Raw genomic sequence first — 17,340 nt, 5'->3', positions numbered from 1 at the left:
GACGACGAACTGAAAGCTGTAGTGGAAGCAAATCCATCTGAAACGACCCCTGGACTAGCAGCAAGGTTTAAAGTTACCATTCCAACAATATTAAGTCAACTGAAAGCAATCGGAAAAGTAAAGAAGCTGGATAGGTGGGTTCCGCATGGCTTGAGCAAGCGTCAGCAACGGAACCGCTTCAAGGCTTGCTGTTCTTTAGTATTAAGACTAAAAGGCGATCAATTTTTGCACCGGATAGTCACGTGCGATGAAAAGTGGATACTTTTTGATAATCGCAAGCGCTCAGCACAATAGTTAGACAAGGATAAAGTGCCAAAACACAACCAAAAGCCGAGTATACACCCAAAAAAAACTAATGATGTCTGTTTGGTGATCCAGCGCGGGTGTTATACACTATAGTTTTATGAGACCTAGGCAATTGATAACGGCAGACCTTTACTGTGAACAGTTAGAAGAAATGATTATACAGCTGCAAATTAAGCAGCCGAGATTTGTCAACAGGGACCGACCAATCCTTCTGCAGGACAACGCTCGACCATACGTTGCAAGATCGACGTTACTTAAACTACATGAACTGGACCAGGAAACACTTTGTCACCCACTTTACTCGCCAGATTTCGCGCTAACCGATTATCATTTGTTCCGAGCTTTAGACAATTTTTTGCAAGGAAAAGTATTTCATTCCCAACATGCGGTGGAAAATGCCTTTCGCGATTTTATCTCCAGCTGCTCTCCAGATTTTTTCGCTAGCTGTATTAATAAGCTATCGTTAAAATGGCAACGTTGTATTGATAGTTTAGGTGCATATTTTAAGTAATTATATTATTAATTGCCCGAGATATAGTCAACCAAACTTTCGGTTTCAAATCAGACATTTTATAATTAATGACCTAATATTAGTCATCAAAATATACGGATTTAGTTAGTTTTCTGTCAACTTTTTTATGTTGTGAATGTTACATTTAACCGTTTTTCTTAACCCATTTGCATCATGATTAGAACTAGTCTTCTTTGCTTAAGTATCCAAGACATAAAACTTACGACTGACCGGTATCACCGGTCAAATGCTTACAGGTAGAAAAACCAATGCTTCTTATGCGAATTATTTCGCTCTTGGTGATAGTAGATACTTACGGCTTGTGTAATATTCCGCGCAATGATGCAAATAGGTGAACCTCTGAAATAGATAGTAAAAAGTGCCTATTCGACATGTAATTCTTTAGGAATTTAAACAAGGCAATAGCACTAAGGTGACAGCTGAAAAAATATGCATTGTGTACGGTGTAGGACTGTTAACTGATAGGGCAGTCAGAAGTTGGTTTGTAAAATTCCGTTCTGAAGATACGACCTTAAAAGAGGAATCGATTGCAGGACTTCTTTCCAACTTTGACAAACCTTCTAAAGGTAATATTAGTTCAAAATCCAATAGATACGTCCAACAAATGCAAATAGTGCAAAATAAAACTCCATGAAAAGAAAAAACGGAAGTTATTTATGACCCGATCTAAATATAATATAAATAAAAAAACATATATATATATATATAATGTCACCATCATTGACAGTTTCGTCCTCAATCATATTGTCAAGATCATTTTCGCCGAAAGTATCAAAGCCCTCTCCGCTGATCTTACCATATGTGCGAGTGCAGTAATTTCAGATAATAACGTGGACGCGTTTTCGGTTACAATTCGATTAATTACACATTCAGGCCAGATCGCTTTCCAGCACGAATTTAATGTGTGTTGTTTTATTTGACCAACTGCTGCAGTAATATAGTTTATGCAGTTTAAAATTGAGAATTTTTTCCAAACTTCAGTCAGGCCTAATTCATCGTTCTCTAGTTTTTTCAGAATGTAGCTAAAAGTAAATTTGAGATAATGTTTCTTAAAATTTGCGATTATGCCCTGATCCAGTGATTGTATAAATTTCCATTATCGTCAAGGAGTCCACGTAGTCAGGGTTTGTCCATACATGTATATGTACACTGATAGGAAACATTAAACTGGTGTTGACGCCGCTGAAATTCATATACCGCATAAAAAAAGATCGCACAAAAAAAATTGCATAGAAAAGGCCTCCTCTCAAAAACAGGCTCTACTTTACTTTATATACCAATACATATTATTATTATTCGCTATGTATATACATATAGTACAATACAAATAATTGAATGTCTAAAATGGATTAAATTAAAAAATAATAATAATAATAAGAATATATTTCAGGGTGACCTTTTGGGTCAAAGTTGGTTCGACATACTTCATCCGAAAGACGTGGCCAAAGTAAAAGAGCAATTATCCTCGTCAGATTTAAGTCCTAGAGAACGACTCATTGATGCGAAAAGTAAGTATAAGTATATATCTGTCATTTATTTGGAAAATGAAGCTGTTCATTTTTCAACTAAATTGAGTTAGTTACTAACCCTTTGACTACGGCAGACTTAGGCACGCACTGGCCGTACGGTACGGTACGAATTCACTCACGACGTCATAAAAAGGGAACGACGCATTTCTGCGGAAGTATATTAAAATATTCAAAATACTGAAATTTATTACATTAAACAAATATTACTTGAAGTGAACATTAATATTAAGCTTTTTTTAAATAACATTATTTTATTTTTTTAAATAAAAATGTTTAATAATAAAATTTGATAATATAATAACGTATGATATATTTCAAAACACGGATGAATAAATAATCCTACATTACATATTTTACATTCGTAATGTGTATCCTTTTTCTTATCATTTTTTGCACACATTACACATCTACGCCTTGCACTTTTCCGAATTGCTGTATTGCTTTCATATAGAGACGGAAAATGCTTTTGCGTCAAACGAAAAGACTCATTGTTAGTATCTCTACCTCCTAATTTATATCCATTAGTTTCATCTAAGTATTTTCTTAATATTTGTTTAATTAAATTTAAATGAATCTAAATAAGTTAATCGAAATAGGTAATCTACATTACCATTGAAGGTCTACATTACCATAAGACCAATTATAAAATTTTAAAACGTGCGAAACAAGCGAAATTTGATTTGGACGCCAATAGGCGTCAACAGTACCAGGAAGCCAACATGTGTCGGACGCCAATGGGCGCCAACAGTAGTCAAAGGGTTAAAAGACACCGCTTGTGTGACCGCTTGAAAAAAAGGTGATTTTTCGGAATTTTTTTTAAAGCAAACTACTGCATGAAATGTTTTAATTTTTTAAGGAGATATTCATGGATATGTAAATAATATATGACCAAATTTTTGAACCGAAAAATTGAAAATTATGCGAGTTATTCGCCATCTCCTAAGGCCCCAAAAAGAAAGTCCTCCCACTGCTGCAATTATAGCGACATTTACAATGCATGAAATAAAAAAAAAACAAAAAGTTGATTAAAGTAGAAGGAATGTCCCGTACCATGAAACTCGATCGCAACGAAAAATTGAAATTTTATCAAAATGGCGGAATTGAAAAAAAAAAACGTTTCAAATTTCGCACGAAAATTTGATGATTTTTTGGTCTGCCAAATTATATTTTTTATTCAATCGAAAAACTAGACATTTGTAAGATTCAGAAGAGAAAATAAATGTATATGGGGTATTTCATACCAAATCAATCACTTTTGACCCTGACCTTTTTCGAGTTGGCTGAAAGTTTTTCATCCTATTCTACCCTATGAAAAACAGTTCGCAGAATTTTTTCAAATTTTTTTACCAAACCTAAAAAGAAATTATTATGATTTAAAAAAAATGGCTTTTTTTTTTAAATGGCTATAAATTCTTCAAAATTCTACCTATTGGGACGTTTTTTTTTTTTTAAATTTTTGTTTTTAGATGTACTTATGAGAAAAAAATGCAACAAAATTTTGAGATGATAAGCTCCCTGAATTTTCGGATTTTTTTTTAGAAAAACCGTTATTTTCTCGAAGTTCGCCAATTTTAATTTTTTTTTTATTTATAATTTTAGAAACTTTTATTTCAAAATAATTGGTGTTCGAATGCTATCTACATCCACTGTATGTGTTTATAATATTTTGATAATATATGATGCATTGATAACCGTGTGAATTATTCAATTATATTTCATTTTCTTGAAAAATAGTCGGTATTTTTTTTTTTGTAATAAAACTGATTCATTATTAAAATCTGTCTGTTAATAAAATTAATTGAAAAATTGAAATTAGCTTCAAAGCTAGCGATGTGATCTAAAACAAATTGACATAATTTTGTACAATTTTCTAAAGAATTTTTTTTGTTTTTATTTTTTGTTTTCAAAATCACAACTAACAAGATGGTTTTTTTCTGATTATCAACAGCTCATATAAAAATCAGTAAAATGAAAAAATAATAAAAGCAAGCAAAATCAAATTTAGGATAATAAGAAACAAATAATGATACATTTATTTTCCAAGAAAAAAAAAATAATTCTGTTTATATTCGGTTAGAAAATGTTGTGTGTCTCTCCTTAAAACATCCATATTTGACTTTCGACCCAGGTATCCATTAATTATAGCACCTTTCGACATTCACCTGACTGTGGCTTACGCGTTGATCAGGATAACGCAGATTACTCAGTACGATTTTCTTCTACATTCACCCGATGAAATGTCAGTCGTCCTGCAACATTTGCTTCCAAGACCGTTTGTCGATAAACATCTTTGAAAATCGGTATTAGCAGAGATAAACCAAAGATTACGAAAGGATTCATGCATTCAATAAGAAAAATAGACTAAACGAGAATGATCATGATGATGATTATGGTGATATTGATGATAATAATGATAATAATGATTATGATGATGATGATGACGATGATGATGATGCAAAATATTCATCATGACCTATTCATCACAACCATCATCTATCTCTATTTATCATATATCAATAAACATTAATATATGTACTTAATAACTATTTATATTTTTTTTATTAATTAATTTATTTATTACTATTATTTATATTATATTTATTTTATTTTATATATATATTATATTATTATATATTTTATTATATTTTTATTATTAAAATTTATTAATATTATTAATAAATAAATTGATTATTTATTAATATAATAATATAATATAATAAAAACTAAATATTATAATAATAATAACAATAAAAAAAATTAATAAAATATAAATATTAATAATAGTTAATATAATAATAATAATTATTATTCTTAATATAAAATTAATACAATAATAATAAAAATATAATATGATACAATAATCAAATAATAATAACAATATATATTATTATTATTTTTATTTATTATTAATATTAAATAGCTTAATATTTTTTTTACAATATTATTACAATATTATTTATATTTTAATTTGCAAAAAAAAGACAGAACAGAAAATAGTTAAAATAAAAGGGTGAAAAAAAGAAAAATAAATAAATAAATAAATATAAAATAAAATAAATAAATTACATTAAAGAAATATTTATAAATAATTAATAACTAATATGTAAAGATATTTACAATGAATTTTACAATGAAATAAATAATAATTATTAAATATATATATTATTATTAATAAAAATAATAATTTTGTTTATTTATTTGTTTGTTAAAGGGTTGTACATTGGTACAAAAATTTCTATAGAAAAGACGAAGAGAAAATAGTGGCAATAAAAAATAGAAAAAAGAAAAATCAATAAATAATTTATAAATAAATAATAAATAAATAAAAAGAGTAGATATATTTACAATAAATATTACAATAAAGTATATAATAGCTGTTTAATATTTATATTAATATTTATTTTTATTACTTTATTAAGAATATAATTTATACTTTTATTTATATAATATAAATATATATAATATATATATTTACTTAATACTTATTTATTATAAATATTAACAAAAATATACTTTAAATCTATTGTTTTTATGCAAGAACCTAATGATTTGAAATTTTCAATTGAAGTGATTTTTTTAATGATATCTTTGCATTTTTATTTTTATTTTTATACATTCAATAATTTTAAAATATATTTCTGCAAAGGTTTTTTTCCCAACATGTTCGTAAAATGCAATTTTCTACCTTTACGAGTCTAATATTTTAAAAAGGTGTATTTGAAATATTCCTATTCATTCTAAACAAGCCTAATGCAACGATACGCGTCGTATCCTTGTATATCAATCTTTAAGGTAATATGTTTAAAATAGATTGTAACTTGCAATGATTATGTTTATTAGGATTATGTTAATGAATAGATAAGACCAGTATTTTTGATAGATTACACGTTAATCCAGGACTGCATAAAAGTTGGATTATTAATTTAAAATGTTTATACTGACATTTTTTTGTATAAATTTATCATTTGTTTAAAATATACAGTAAAAATATCGAAAACTACTGATCAAGTAAATATCAGCTTTAATTAGCATTAAATTTATTAATACTATATATATATATATATATATATATATATATATATATATATATATATATATATTAGGTTGTTCGGAAAGTCGTTTCGTTTTTTGCTAACGCAATAATGGCATGCATTAGTTGATGCAAACCGACAAATAAAAATACGTGAGATCGATAAAAGGTCAGATTTATCAAATTCAACTATTTATGACCACTTGAAAGGTTTAGGTTTAACCTCGAAGCAGAAATTATCTTCATTTTTACAAAAGAAAAACGAAAGTACTTTCCAAGCCACCTAATAGTTATTTTTATTATAATAAATCAAATAACCCATCTTCAAAAAGTCATATATTTTACTATATACGTATAGCAAAAAATATTAATCACTCAATAACAATTGTAATAAATTTTAAACAAAATTGTGCAAAAAAAATTCTTACAACCAGTCATGTGTTACGTGTAGTATTGACAATGAACGACTAACATGCTTTCTAATAATGTTATCCTAATATTTTTATTTTAGCTATGCTGCCAGTAAAAACCGACGTTCCGCAAGGAGTGTCCCGACTTTGTCCTGGTGCAAGAAGATCCTTCTTTTGTCGAATGAAACGTAAGGTCGAAGGTGTTAGATGCAACGAGTTGCAAGTCAAAGAAGAAGCCGATACAACTACTGGTTGTCACAGACGAAAGAAACAACAAAATGTCGGTTAGTTATAAATGTTTCACTCTGTTTTTTATTTTCCCCTTTTGACGATTTCAAGTAACTTTTTAAGAAAAACCTTTTCATACTTATTCCATTCTATCAGTGAATATATTATGTGGAATAATCAATAGCACACACAGTTTGTGATTTTTTGGAACGAATCACTCTTTCATTTTTTTTTATTCATGCCAACACGTTACCTGATTTTATGGTCTAAAAAGGTTTCAGTAATTCAATATACATACAATAGAAACAGATTTATTTGCAGAACACATATCACAACAATATCAAATAATATAAGAAACTACAAAAATAAATAAATAATTTTTGTAACATTTTAAATAATTATATCAAATGTACAGTAGGAAATATTAGAAACTTGTTTTTATTAGGTCATTAAGTATGAAATGTCTGATTACTTAAAGCCTCACGTTTGATACCAGATATCTCCGAAATTTTACTTTGATTGTCCTTTATTTTTCTTTTTGGCATTAAGAAGGTACGTTATCTGGCTTTCAGATGCACTCTTTTGTTTTTAATAGTCTATCGTATTGACGTCTGGAGGTTAAATATTGTAAGACATGGATAAGACAAGAATGCGAGTTATTTTCGAATATGAGTTCCGTCGTGGAACTAATGCAGTGCAGGAAAGCCGAAATGTTAACGAAATGTTCGGCAAGAATGTGGCTAACGAACGTACAGTATGTCAATTGTTCACAAAATTCCGATCTGGAGATTTTGATTTTCAAAATGAACCACGCGGGTGGCCTAAGAGCAAGGCGGATGACGACCAACTGAAAGCTGTAGTGGAAGCAAATCCATCTGAAACGACCCCTGGACTAGCAGCAAGGTTTGAAGTTACCATCCCAACAATATTATGTCATCTGAAAGCACTCGGAAAAGTAAAGGAGCTGAATAGGTTTGTTCCGCATGGGTTGAGCGAGCGTCAGCAACGGAACCGCTTCGAGGCTTGCGTTTCTTTGGTATTAAGACTAAAAGGCGATCCATTTTGGCACCGGATAGTCACGTGCGATGAAAAGTGAACACTTTACTGTGAACAGTTAGAAGAAATGATGAGGCAGCTGCAAATTAAGCAGCCGAGATTGGTCAACAGGGACAGACCAATCCTTCTGCAGGACAACGCTCGACCACACGTCTCAAGATCGACATTACTTAAACTACAGGAACTGGACCAGGAAAAACTTTGTCACTCCAACGTACTCGCCAGATCGTGCACCACCCGATTACCATTTTTTCCGAGCTTTAGACAATTTTTTGCAAGGAAAAGTATTTAATTCCCAACATGCGGTGGAAAATGCCTTTCGCGATTTTATCACCAGCTGCTCTCCAGATTTTTTCGCTAGCGGTATTAATAAGCTATCGGTAAAATGGCAACGTTGTATTGATAATTTAGGTGCATATTTTGATTAATTATATTATTTATTGTCCGAGATATAATAAACCAAACTTTCCGTCCCAAATCAGACATTTCATACTTAATGACCTAATAATAGGAATAATAAAATATATAAATAATAATTTAATAAAATTAATAATTTATTGTAATAATATCTTTATATATAAAAATTCAGTATCTCAATATTTTTGTTCACTAATAATTCCGAAACTACTAAACCTATCTTAACGAAATTTTTTTATTCTATGTATTTTTCTACATCTTAGTATATAGGATAGTTTTTATCGCGTATATTTTTTATTTTTTCGGGCAAATTAAATGATTTATTATTTGGAGGTTATCTATGTCTCTAGGTTTTGTAAATATTCAACAGATAGCATTGTATTTCAATTCAATTATTTTGATACATTCACGTCATACGTTTATTTCAGATTTACACATGACATAACCTAACCATGCTTTTTAAATTTTTTCATGTATTATTATTTTATGTATTCCATTCTAATTGTTGTATTATTTTAAGTATTGTTATAAATTAGTAAATAGTTTAGAGTTTTTATGTCATTAAATATGAAATGTCTGATCTTGAGATGAAAATAGTTCGAGTAATCAGACATTTCGTAGTTAATAACCTAATATATTAAATTAACATTTTTTGTATAACAATAATCTTAATAATATTATAATCTTACGTATAACAAAAAAAAATCATTTACTGATTCAACAGATTGTAAATTAAAATAATTATCTATTTATAAGATACCAAATGTTAAACAAATAATAATATGATAAATTCACAATAATATATTATAATAACATATTTAATATATAATAATAATAATATAATATATAAATATACGAATAAAATAAATTTAATGATATATTTAATATAATAACATTGATATAATATTAAAAAGAATACTATATTTTCCTCATAAAAATAATATTAGATTGGTGATGATGTAATTGAAGTTATCATAATGTTAATGACCGATTCGTGTGTTGTCCCCTTTTTCAAAAAAATAATTTTAAAATAATAACACTTAGCTATTCTTTTAACTAGTTTGTTCGTAATGTGAATGGTGAATATTTTTATTAATAAAATATATATATTGTGGAAATTACATACATACGCACACTAATACACGTATAAACACAAAGTTACGTTTAACTTTAACTTATAAAAATTTGATATTTCGAAAGGAATTCGTGTTTCCTTTCGTTCAATGAAAAAAGAGAAAGAGAGAGAAAAAGATTATAATTCAGGTAACACACAAAGTGCTTCATCGAATGTGAAAAATCTTGATGATCGGTGAAAGGACGTGGAATGTTGTTGGCGCGTTTTACTCATGTAGCATCACTTGAAATATCGTTATTACTATCTCGAGAATCCCGGGAATAACGTTCTTTTTTTGTTTTTTTTTCTCAAACCCCATAATAACATGGTAAGAAGAAATGTTGTAGATTCGCATAACTTTCCTTTATCGTTTTACGTATCTATTCTTTGTATGTGTATGAATGTATATATACTCTGGATAATTGATACTTTGAAAGTAAAATAGATTTTATATTCATCAAAGTTATGGGGGTTTTTATTTTTATTTCTTTTTAATGTTTAAGAATGAGTTTCATTTCTAGATGAAATAAAATGAAATAAAAAATATGTCTAAATGTTAACAAAAAATTGTTACATCATCTTCCAACACATTTTACCTTACGTAAAGAGAACTGTTCAATTTCCTTTTTAAAAAGTTCTTTGAATTTTTATTGACACAATCTAAATGTGAGTGTACTCATCGAAGAAATTTTGATTTCTTTTCGGTACCCTTAATATATCATTTTTAATATTTGTTTTTTTTTTGTTTTTGTTTTCTTTTACATTACACTTATATGAATAATAATATATCAATTTATGAACATATTGATAGAAATTATTTAAAATGTTTTCTTATTAAAATGATAATATTGAATAATTATTTAATTGTATAATCATTTTTACGTATATCCTTAGATTGGAAGTATTGCGTCATACAATGTACCGGTTACCTGAAGTCATGGGCACCAGCAAAAATTGGTTTGGAAGAACAAGAAGGTGAAACCGATGGGGAAGCTTGCAATTTGTCGTGTTTGGTCGCAGTAGGTCGAATTCAAAGCGTATTACCAACACCGTCAACCTCACCAAGAAGACCACGTCTTCGAACGATAGAATTTATCTCGAGACACGCCATGGACGGGAAATTCTTGTTCGTGGATCAAAGGTCAGTTAGTATCAGCTACTATTTTGCAATAAAACGACTAGAAAAACTATTGATGAGGAAGAGAGAAATTATTGTGCTGTTTTATTGAATGACCGCAAATGTTAATAAAGTTCTTCTTTTCTCTATATTTTTGTGGTAAAGAATATGATAATAACAAAATAATAATAATAATAATAATAATAATAATAATAATAATAATAATAATAATAATATATATAATTTTTTTTTCTATCTTTAGAGCCACATTGGTACTTGGTTTTCTTCCTCAGGAACTTTTGGGTACTAGCATGTATGAATATTATCATCACGATGATATACCACACCTAGCAGAATCACACAAATCTGCATTACAATCTTCCGAACGTGTTACAACCCAAGTAAGTTTAATAATAAATGACGATTATCTTCTACAAGGGACTAAACTATAATTGTATTGTATTGTGTTTTTAGGTTTATAGGTTTCGAAATAAAAGTTCGAATTTTGTGAGGTTACAGTCTGAATGGAAATCTTTTAAGAATCCATGGACCAAAGATATCGAATATTTGATAGCCAAGAATTCAGCTGTCTAGTGAGTCTTGTCTATTGTAATATGATTTTGAAATACTATTTTTCTAAATATTTTTTTTCATTATAATATTATATTTGTTTTTAGTTGTGACATTCGACAAGCTGGAAGTAGTACGAATAAATCCGAAGATTCCAGCGTTCAAGAAAATTATGAATATTTTACTCAAAGTAAGTATTTATAAATATATTAAGTGTCGAATAAATATTAGGTTAGTACACATGAGATGTCGGATTTTCTTTACATGTAAACATTTGTCATTCACTGTTTTCGTTATTCTTTTGTTTTTGGTATAACTTTTGTTATAATTGTACTGTCTATTGTCAGAGTTACATTTAAACATAGGAGATTTTCTCAAAGGTATTCCCTTCCTATATATAGTTTTATAAATTTATTTAAAAATCCGATATTTCATATATGCAACATCTTAACAGACTATTCTAAAATTATTCTTATTAAAAGATAGCAGTTAGTTGTTTCTTTTTTTTTTTTTTTTAATTCTAGGCAATGGAGGCTTGGAAAGACTTATAACGAGTCACGTAGAGGTAAGTAAAATTGGACGACAAATAGCGGAAAACGTATTGGATCTTCAAAGACGTGGTGAAGATTCATCTTCAGGAAGTAGTCCATGCCCAGGTGTAGAATCAGCATTGTTAAATACCGAGGTAAAAATAAACTGTATTTAAATTTCATAAAAATATAAATATTAGGTTGTCCCAGTAGTTTATTTCTCATCACGCTATAAATTGCTTTATTTTGCTCTGCTCGTGCAAATATGCAGCCTTATCTATTAGGCTATCTATATCGTACGTTTTAGTACTTCAGGATATGGTAATCGCATCAAATTTTGGATTCTACACTTACTGATAAGGCATAGCAACTCGAGACCACATATTGCATTAGCGATAAAAAAAAAACGCTCTTACAGGTTGATTGGGATGTTTTACCGTATCCTGCATACTCTCCAGAATTCCGTTTGATAATAACTTCTTTTTGCCCTTCAAAATTTTTCTTCGTGATCTGCGTTTCAAAGAAATCAGCGAAAAAAAGCGCACCTTCTGACTTATTTTTTGTCAAAAACATAAGAATTTGAGAAAAAAAGGCATAGTAATGCTGCCTGAAAGATAGAAGAAGGTATTAAAGCAAAAGGGTTCTTATATAACAAAATAAATAATATTTTGAATGGTAAATATTGTGTATTTATTTGGTATTAGAAAAAAAGAAAAAACTTTTGGGACAATCTAATATTTGTACTATGTATGAAAATGTGTTAGGAGCCAACTATCTATAACGATTGATACACTAGGGATCATCTTTCCGACCTAAGTCGCAGATTACGACGACAGCTTCGCCTAAAAGAATTCACGAGGTCCCACAAGCAGGAATAAGTGCTGATAACAGCAGTAGCAACCCAACGTCCACGTACAACCATGTAGCCAACAACGTACAACTCAACAGCATCGCGAACGACCAAGGTCATAGCTATTACTGTCTCTAGGAGTCGTTTATATTGGTGTGTAGTGCGAATGCCGGATTTATCAGAAGAGAAGAATAGAAATATGTAGATTGGAAAATCATATAAATTAGAAAGGAGAAGAAAAAATAATTTGTGACAGGAAAACGACATAATTGGATTTTATGTGCATGATCATGGAAATATATGTATAACATAATAATACTCATATACATTCATATATATGCATGTTCATGGACAATAATTATTTTTCATATAGTATATTTATTTTTAACGAAAATATATTGTTATATTATACGGATTTCTTTCTTTCTTTAGTTTCTTTTTTTTCTTTTTTGGTAGAAAATCTTTTAACGGGCATTGAATAAAAAAAATCTTGCACGGTTCCTATATACAATTATTCTCTTTGGATACAAATAGTAAAAATCACGCGCAACGTTAAATATAACTTTTTTTAGGACCGTTACCAGACGAGGATATGATGGAAATGATCAGTGGGACAACAATTAATGAATCCCCAAATCCAGTACCCTCCGATGGAAATGACGAAGCAGCTATGGCTGTGATCATGAGCCTTTTGGAAGCTGATGCTGGTTTGGGTGGACCTGTTGATTTCACCGGATTACCTTGGCCTTTACCATAATGTGAACTACATTAGTGATTTTTTTTTTAATTTTATTTTATTACATTTTCTTTTTCGTTACCTCCATTGAAAATTAGTGTACACATTTGTATAAGAATCTTTAGTGAAAAAGTGTATATACTATATATGTATATAAATGACACTTCCATATGTACCTGTAATCGAAATTTTGACAAAAACATTTTTTTAAACACTCAAACATATACATATATATACAGATGAATTATTCAATGAAACTTCCAAGTATTTCTATTAAATGGTACACATAGTTTAGTAAAAACTTGATAATGCTTGTTCTTTTGACGTATAGAATTTATATATGGTGCTAAAGTTGTGTTATGTGGAATATAAATCAGTGAATCATATGTGACATTTGATTGTCGACGTTTTACGATCATGTTCCTTAGCATTAATTGTTATGTTACAAACAAACAAAAAACAGAATAACACGATAGAGTATTTTGACATTTTATGTGCTTAAAATTAAATAATACTACATGGAAAAAAAATAAGAATGTATCTATCATTCATAATGTTTAGAAAGAAAATAGACTTTTGTGTGTAAGACCAAAATTTGATGTCTGTCAAATTAGGTTAATAGAAAATAATTTATTTATAATTAAATATGCGATATTGTGAAAAAATATCCTATAAGGAAAAATGTTGATGATGATGATGATGATGATGATGATGATGATGTCGATAAAAAAATCAAATTTTTCAATATTTTACAAAAAATTTTGCTAAAAATAATGATATAGACGCTCTAATTGTAAATAATATAAATAAGGTATCTATTATTGTAACATGATGCTAAGTGTACCTAATTAATAATTAAGAATTTCAGCATCTATTTGAAGATATCTCTATCACACTATTGTGGAATTAACTATGGTGTTTAGAGTATTGCGGATGTCAATATTGTGCAATATTGGAATTCCTAATGATAAATTCTCTACACAAAACTGTAATGTTAATTTTTCAAATATGTGTTATGTAAGTATTTGTAACTTATGTGATTACATGTCCGAGAAATTATTGAATTTTAAATATTTGACTATTTCGAACATATCCATTATATGTATTTTGATATATGGTTTCATTTTATAAATAATACTCCTAATACACACACACATTACGAATATAATTTATATTTCATTATTATCTCAATGAAATATGAAATATAGAAGAAGACTATATCTTACTCTTCGATGGATTATATTTTTGTGCGCTTTTATTAACTGATATTATTAATAATTTTGTTTTTTGTTTTTTGTTCTAATTAAATAATCAGAAACGATCAAATTAAATTGAAAATTAAATTTAAAAGAAAATCACACACACACACACAGTAAAAAATTGTAAGGTCTCGTCCACAATTTTGGGGTTATTTTAAATATTAGGTCGAGTCACAAATAACCTCCGTTTTTTATTAGACAAAATATGGCGTTTCTGCGACTGAAATGTGCAAGACACTTTTCATGGAGATTTCTTTTTTCGCACTATTTGTATCTGTTGAACGTATATATTAGATATCTTTCCCATATTACCTTTGAAAGGTTCGTCAATATCGAAAAGACATCTTGTACATGGGTTGTCATTTAAGATCATATCTCTAGAACGGAATTTTACAAGCCAATTTCTGACTGCCTTTTCAGTTACCAGATCTACACCGTACACAATGCATATTTTTTCAGCTGCCACCTTAGTGCTATTGCTTTGTTTAAATTCCTAAAATATTACATGTCAAATGTGTAATGTGAATTTTTTAATACCTATTTCAGCAGTTAAGAGAAACTGTCAAATGTTACATTCCTTATATATTAAAGTTAACAGAAGACGAACTGAATCCTTATCTACATAATGATATCGAAAATAACTTTGTTTCGGTTGCTTATAGTAGGTTAATACGGAAAATAGTTACTTATGACTCGACCTAATATATTTTAATTTATTTTTCTCGCCAAATAATTAAATATATAGTATACGTCGAAGAGTGAAGATCAAGGCTGTGAAAACTGATTTTCTGTTGCTCTGTAAAATTGCTTTATATGTGTAAAATTCGTAAAGCTGAGAGAGAAAGAGATATTAGATTTAAAATAGAAAAGAGAAAAAAGAAAAGACATACACATAGGGAAATTGTTTAAAGTAATAGATTAATTATAAAACAATTTGCTTATATATCTATAATTAAGATAATCCCTTAGACGTTAATATCAAGTAGAATTAATTTATCTCAAATAATAGATGGAATAAAAGATATAGAAAATTTATAATAAGTTGCAATAGAAATATTATCTTTTATTTTACTATACCTCTTTTAACTTTATATTTGATTTATCTAGTGTTGTAAAGAAACGAAGATTATTATATTTCTAAATCCAAATGGAAAAAAAAGAAAAAAAGAAAAAAAGAAAAAAAGAAAATACATACAATAAAATACATTTGCCTTAACAAACATAGTACAACGCGATTTTGTCTTATAATTAGAAATATTTGTTTTAATTCAATATAAAGAATGAATGAAATGAAGATATTGCAAAAAACATGCATTAAATTGATAGCATTATTTATTTCAATTTTATTTTATTACTTGAAATTAAAAGTGCGATTTGTTATTACGTCATCGATTATTGGATGCTACATTTGGCAAATTGATTAACTTCATAACACAAGAAGTTGAGAAAAAGGATGAGTAGTAAATATATATAATTTTTTTTTATATAAAGTGTCGTGATTTTCATAAGAAATAAACTAAATAAGTTTCTCTATAAAATAAGAGATTAATATTATAACTAATATTATTATTTACAATATTTATGCAAAATTTACAAGTTTTCCGTAAATAAGAGACAAAAATTAAGGTCAATTATTCGTCTCTTCTTCACAAGTCTGTTTTAATCATTTATCTTGTTTATAACAACTAATTATCCTTACGTAATTTTTATCTTATTACTTGTTTTCTCCTATAATTCTTTTATCTATCTCTCTTTCTCTATCTTCCTTTACCTAGCTGTCGATTACTCTCATCGTTCTCAATTAATTTAATAATAAGAAGCGCGCGGAGCATATTAAGCGTGTTAAATTTAAAAAAAAATCAAATTCTCTTAACATATATGTGTATATATATCAGATTTAGGAATCAGTCGTTGACCAGTTAAGACAAATGTTTATCTGAAAAAGTGGTAAATTCTTACATTTTTATATCTGAATTTCACAAAAACGATATTTTATATTTATTTAGTTTACGTCAAATTATATTTTCTTCGGTAGACATCCTACGATTTTGATGTCTATCTATGGCTATCGCATTTAGCATTCCATTTTTATTGCTTGAATTTGGAAAAGTTTCGTTTTTATCAGGAATCCAACCCCGAGATAATACTAGTGCCCTTTGTTATTTATGGTAACAATATTATAATAAATAGATACTACAATTATCTTATTCTTGATACAGTGTATTCGTCTCATTCTCTCGAAACTTAGTTTTTTGAAGGTTTCACTTCTAACACGAGTGATCTGTACACATGATTTTTTTTTGTCTAAATAGATTTATCTTAATTACTAATTTAATCATCAGTAGGCGATAATAGGATTTAGCACTGTATTCATTGATAATATTTTACCGTTCTTTGATAATAACTTACCGTTCCTTGATAATATTTTACCATCACCAAGTAAAGTACCTACCATCGATCACTAGTTATCTCGGCGGTAGCTAACCATCGGATGGTAAGGTTGGAACCCCTGCGATATTTATGGAATTTTACACACTTGTAGTAGTCTATGAAAATATTGATAGACTATAAAAGGAAAGAAAATAAAAATACTTCTTACTGTCGAGATAAGATTTAGGTATTAGCAACTTCATTGACACATCAGTGATGCTCTTTT

The 17,340-nt window shown here is 28.4% G+C and overlaps 1 protein-coding gene across 1 annotated transcript in view; it reads left to right on the top strand.

Moving 5' to 3' along the window:
• The window catches only part of cyc (basic helix-loop-helix ARNT-like protein cyc), a 58,020-nt gene extending 43,524 nt beyond the window's left edge, over positions 1-14,496 (top strand). Inside the window, exons 5-13 of the mRNA XM_089171410.1 lie at positions 2,229-2,346; positions 6,909-7,091; positions 10,517-10,763; positions 11,002-11,140; positions 11,214-11,332; positions 11,417-11,499; positions 11,834-11,994; positions 12,636-12,804; positions 13,262-14,496. Of these exons, the coding sequence (XP_089027536.1) occupies positions 2,229-2,346; positions 6,909-7,091; positions 10,517-10,763; positions 11,002-11,140; positions 11,214-11,332; positions 11,417-11,499; positions 11,834-11,994; positions 12,636-12,804; positions 13,262-13,446 (1,404 nt within the window). The 3' untranslated portion in view covers positions 13,447-14,496. The remainder of the gene's footprint in view (positions 1-2,228; positions 2,347-6,908; positions 7,092-10,516; positions 10,764-11,001; positions 11,141-11,213; positions 11,333-11,416; positions 11,500-11,833; positions 11,995-12,635; positions 12,805-13,261) is intronic.
• Positions 14,497-17,340: the final 2,844 nt, after the last annotated feature.

The sequence above is a fragment of the Polistes dominula genome, unplaced genomic scaffold, assembly GCF_049000335.1.
Source record: "Polistes dominula isolate Pdom_NZ unplaced genomic scaffold, Pdom_raw_medaka contig_535, whole genome shotgun sequence".
Classification (NCBI taxonomy): Eukaryota; Metazoa; Arthropoda; class Insecta; order Hymenoptera; family Vespidae; genus Polistes; species Polistes dominula.
This window is presented reverse-complemented; position numbering and strand designations above follow the sequence as displayed.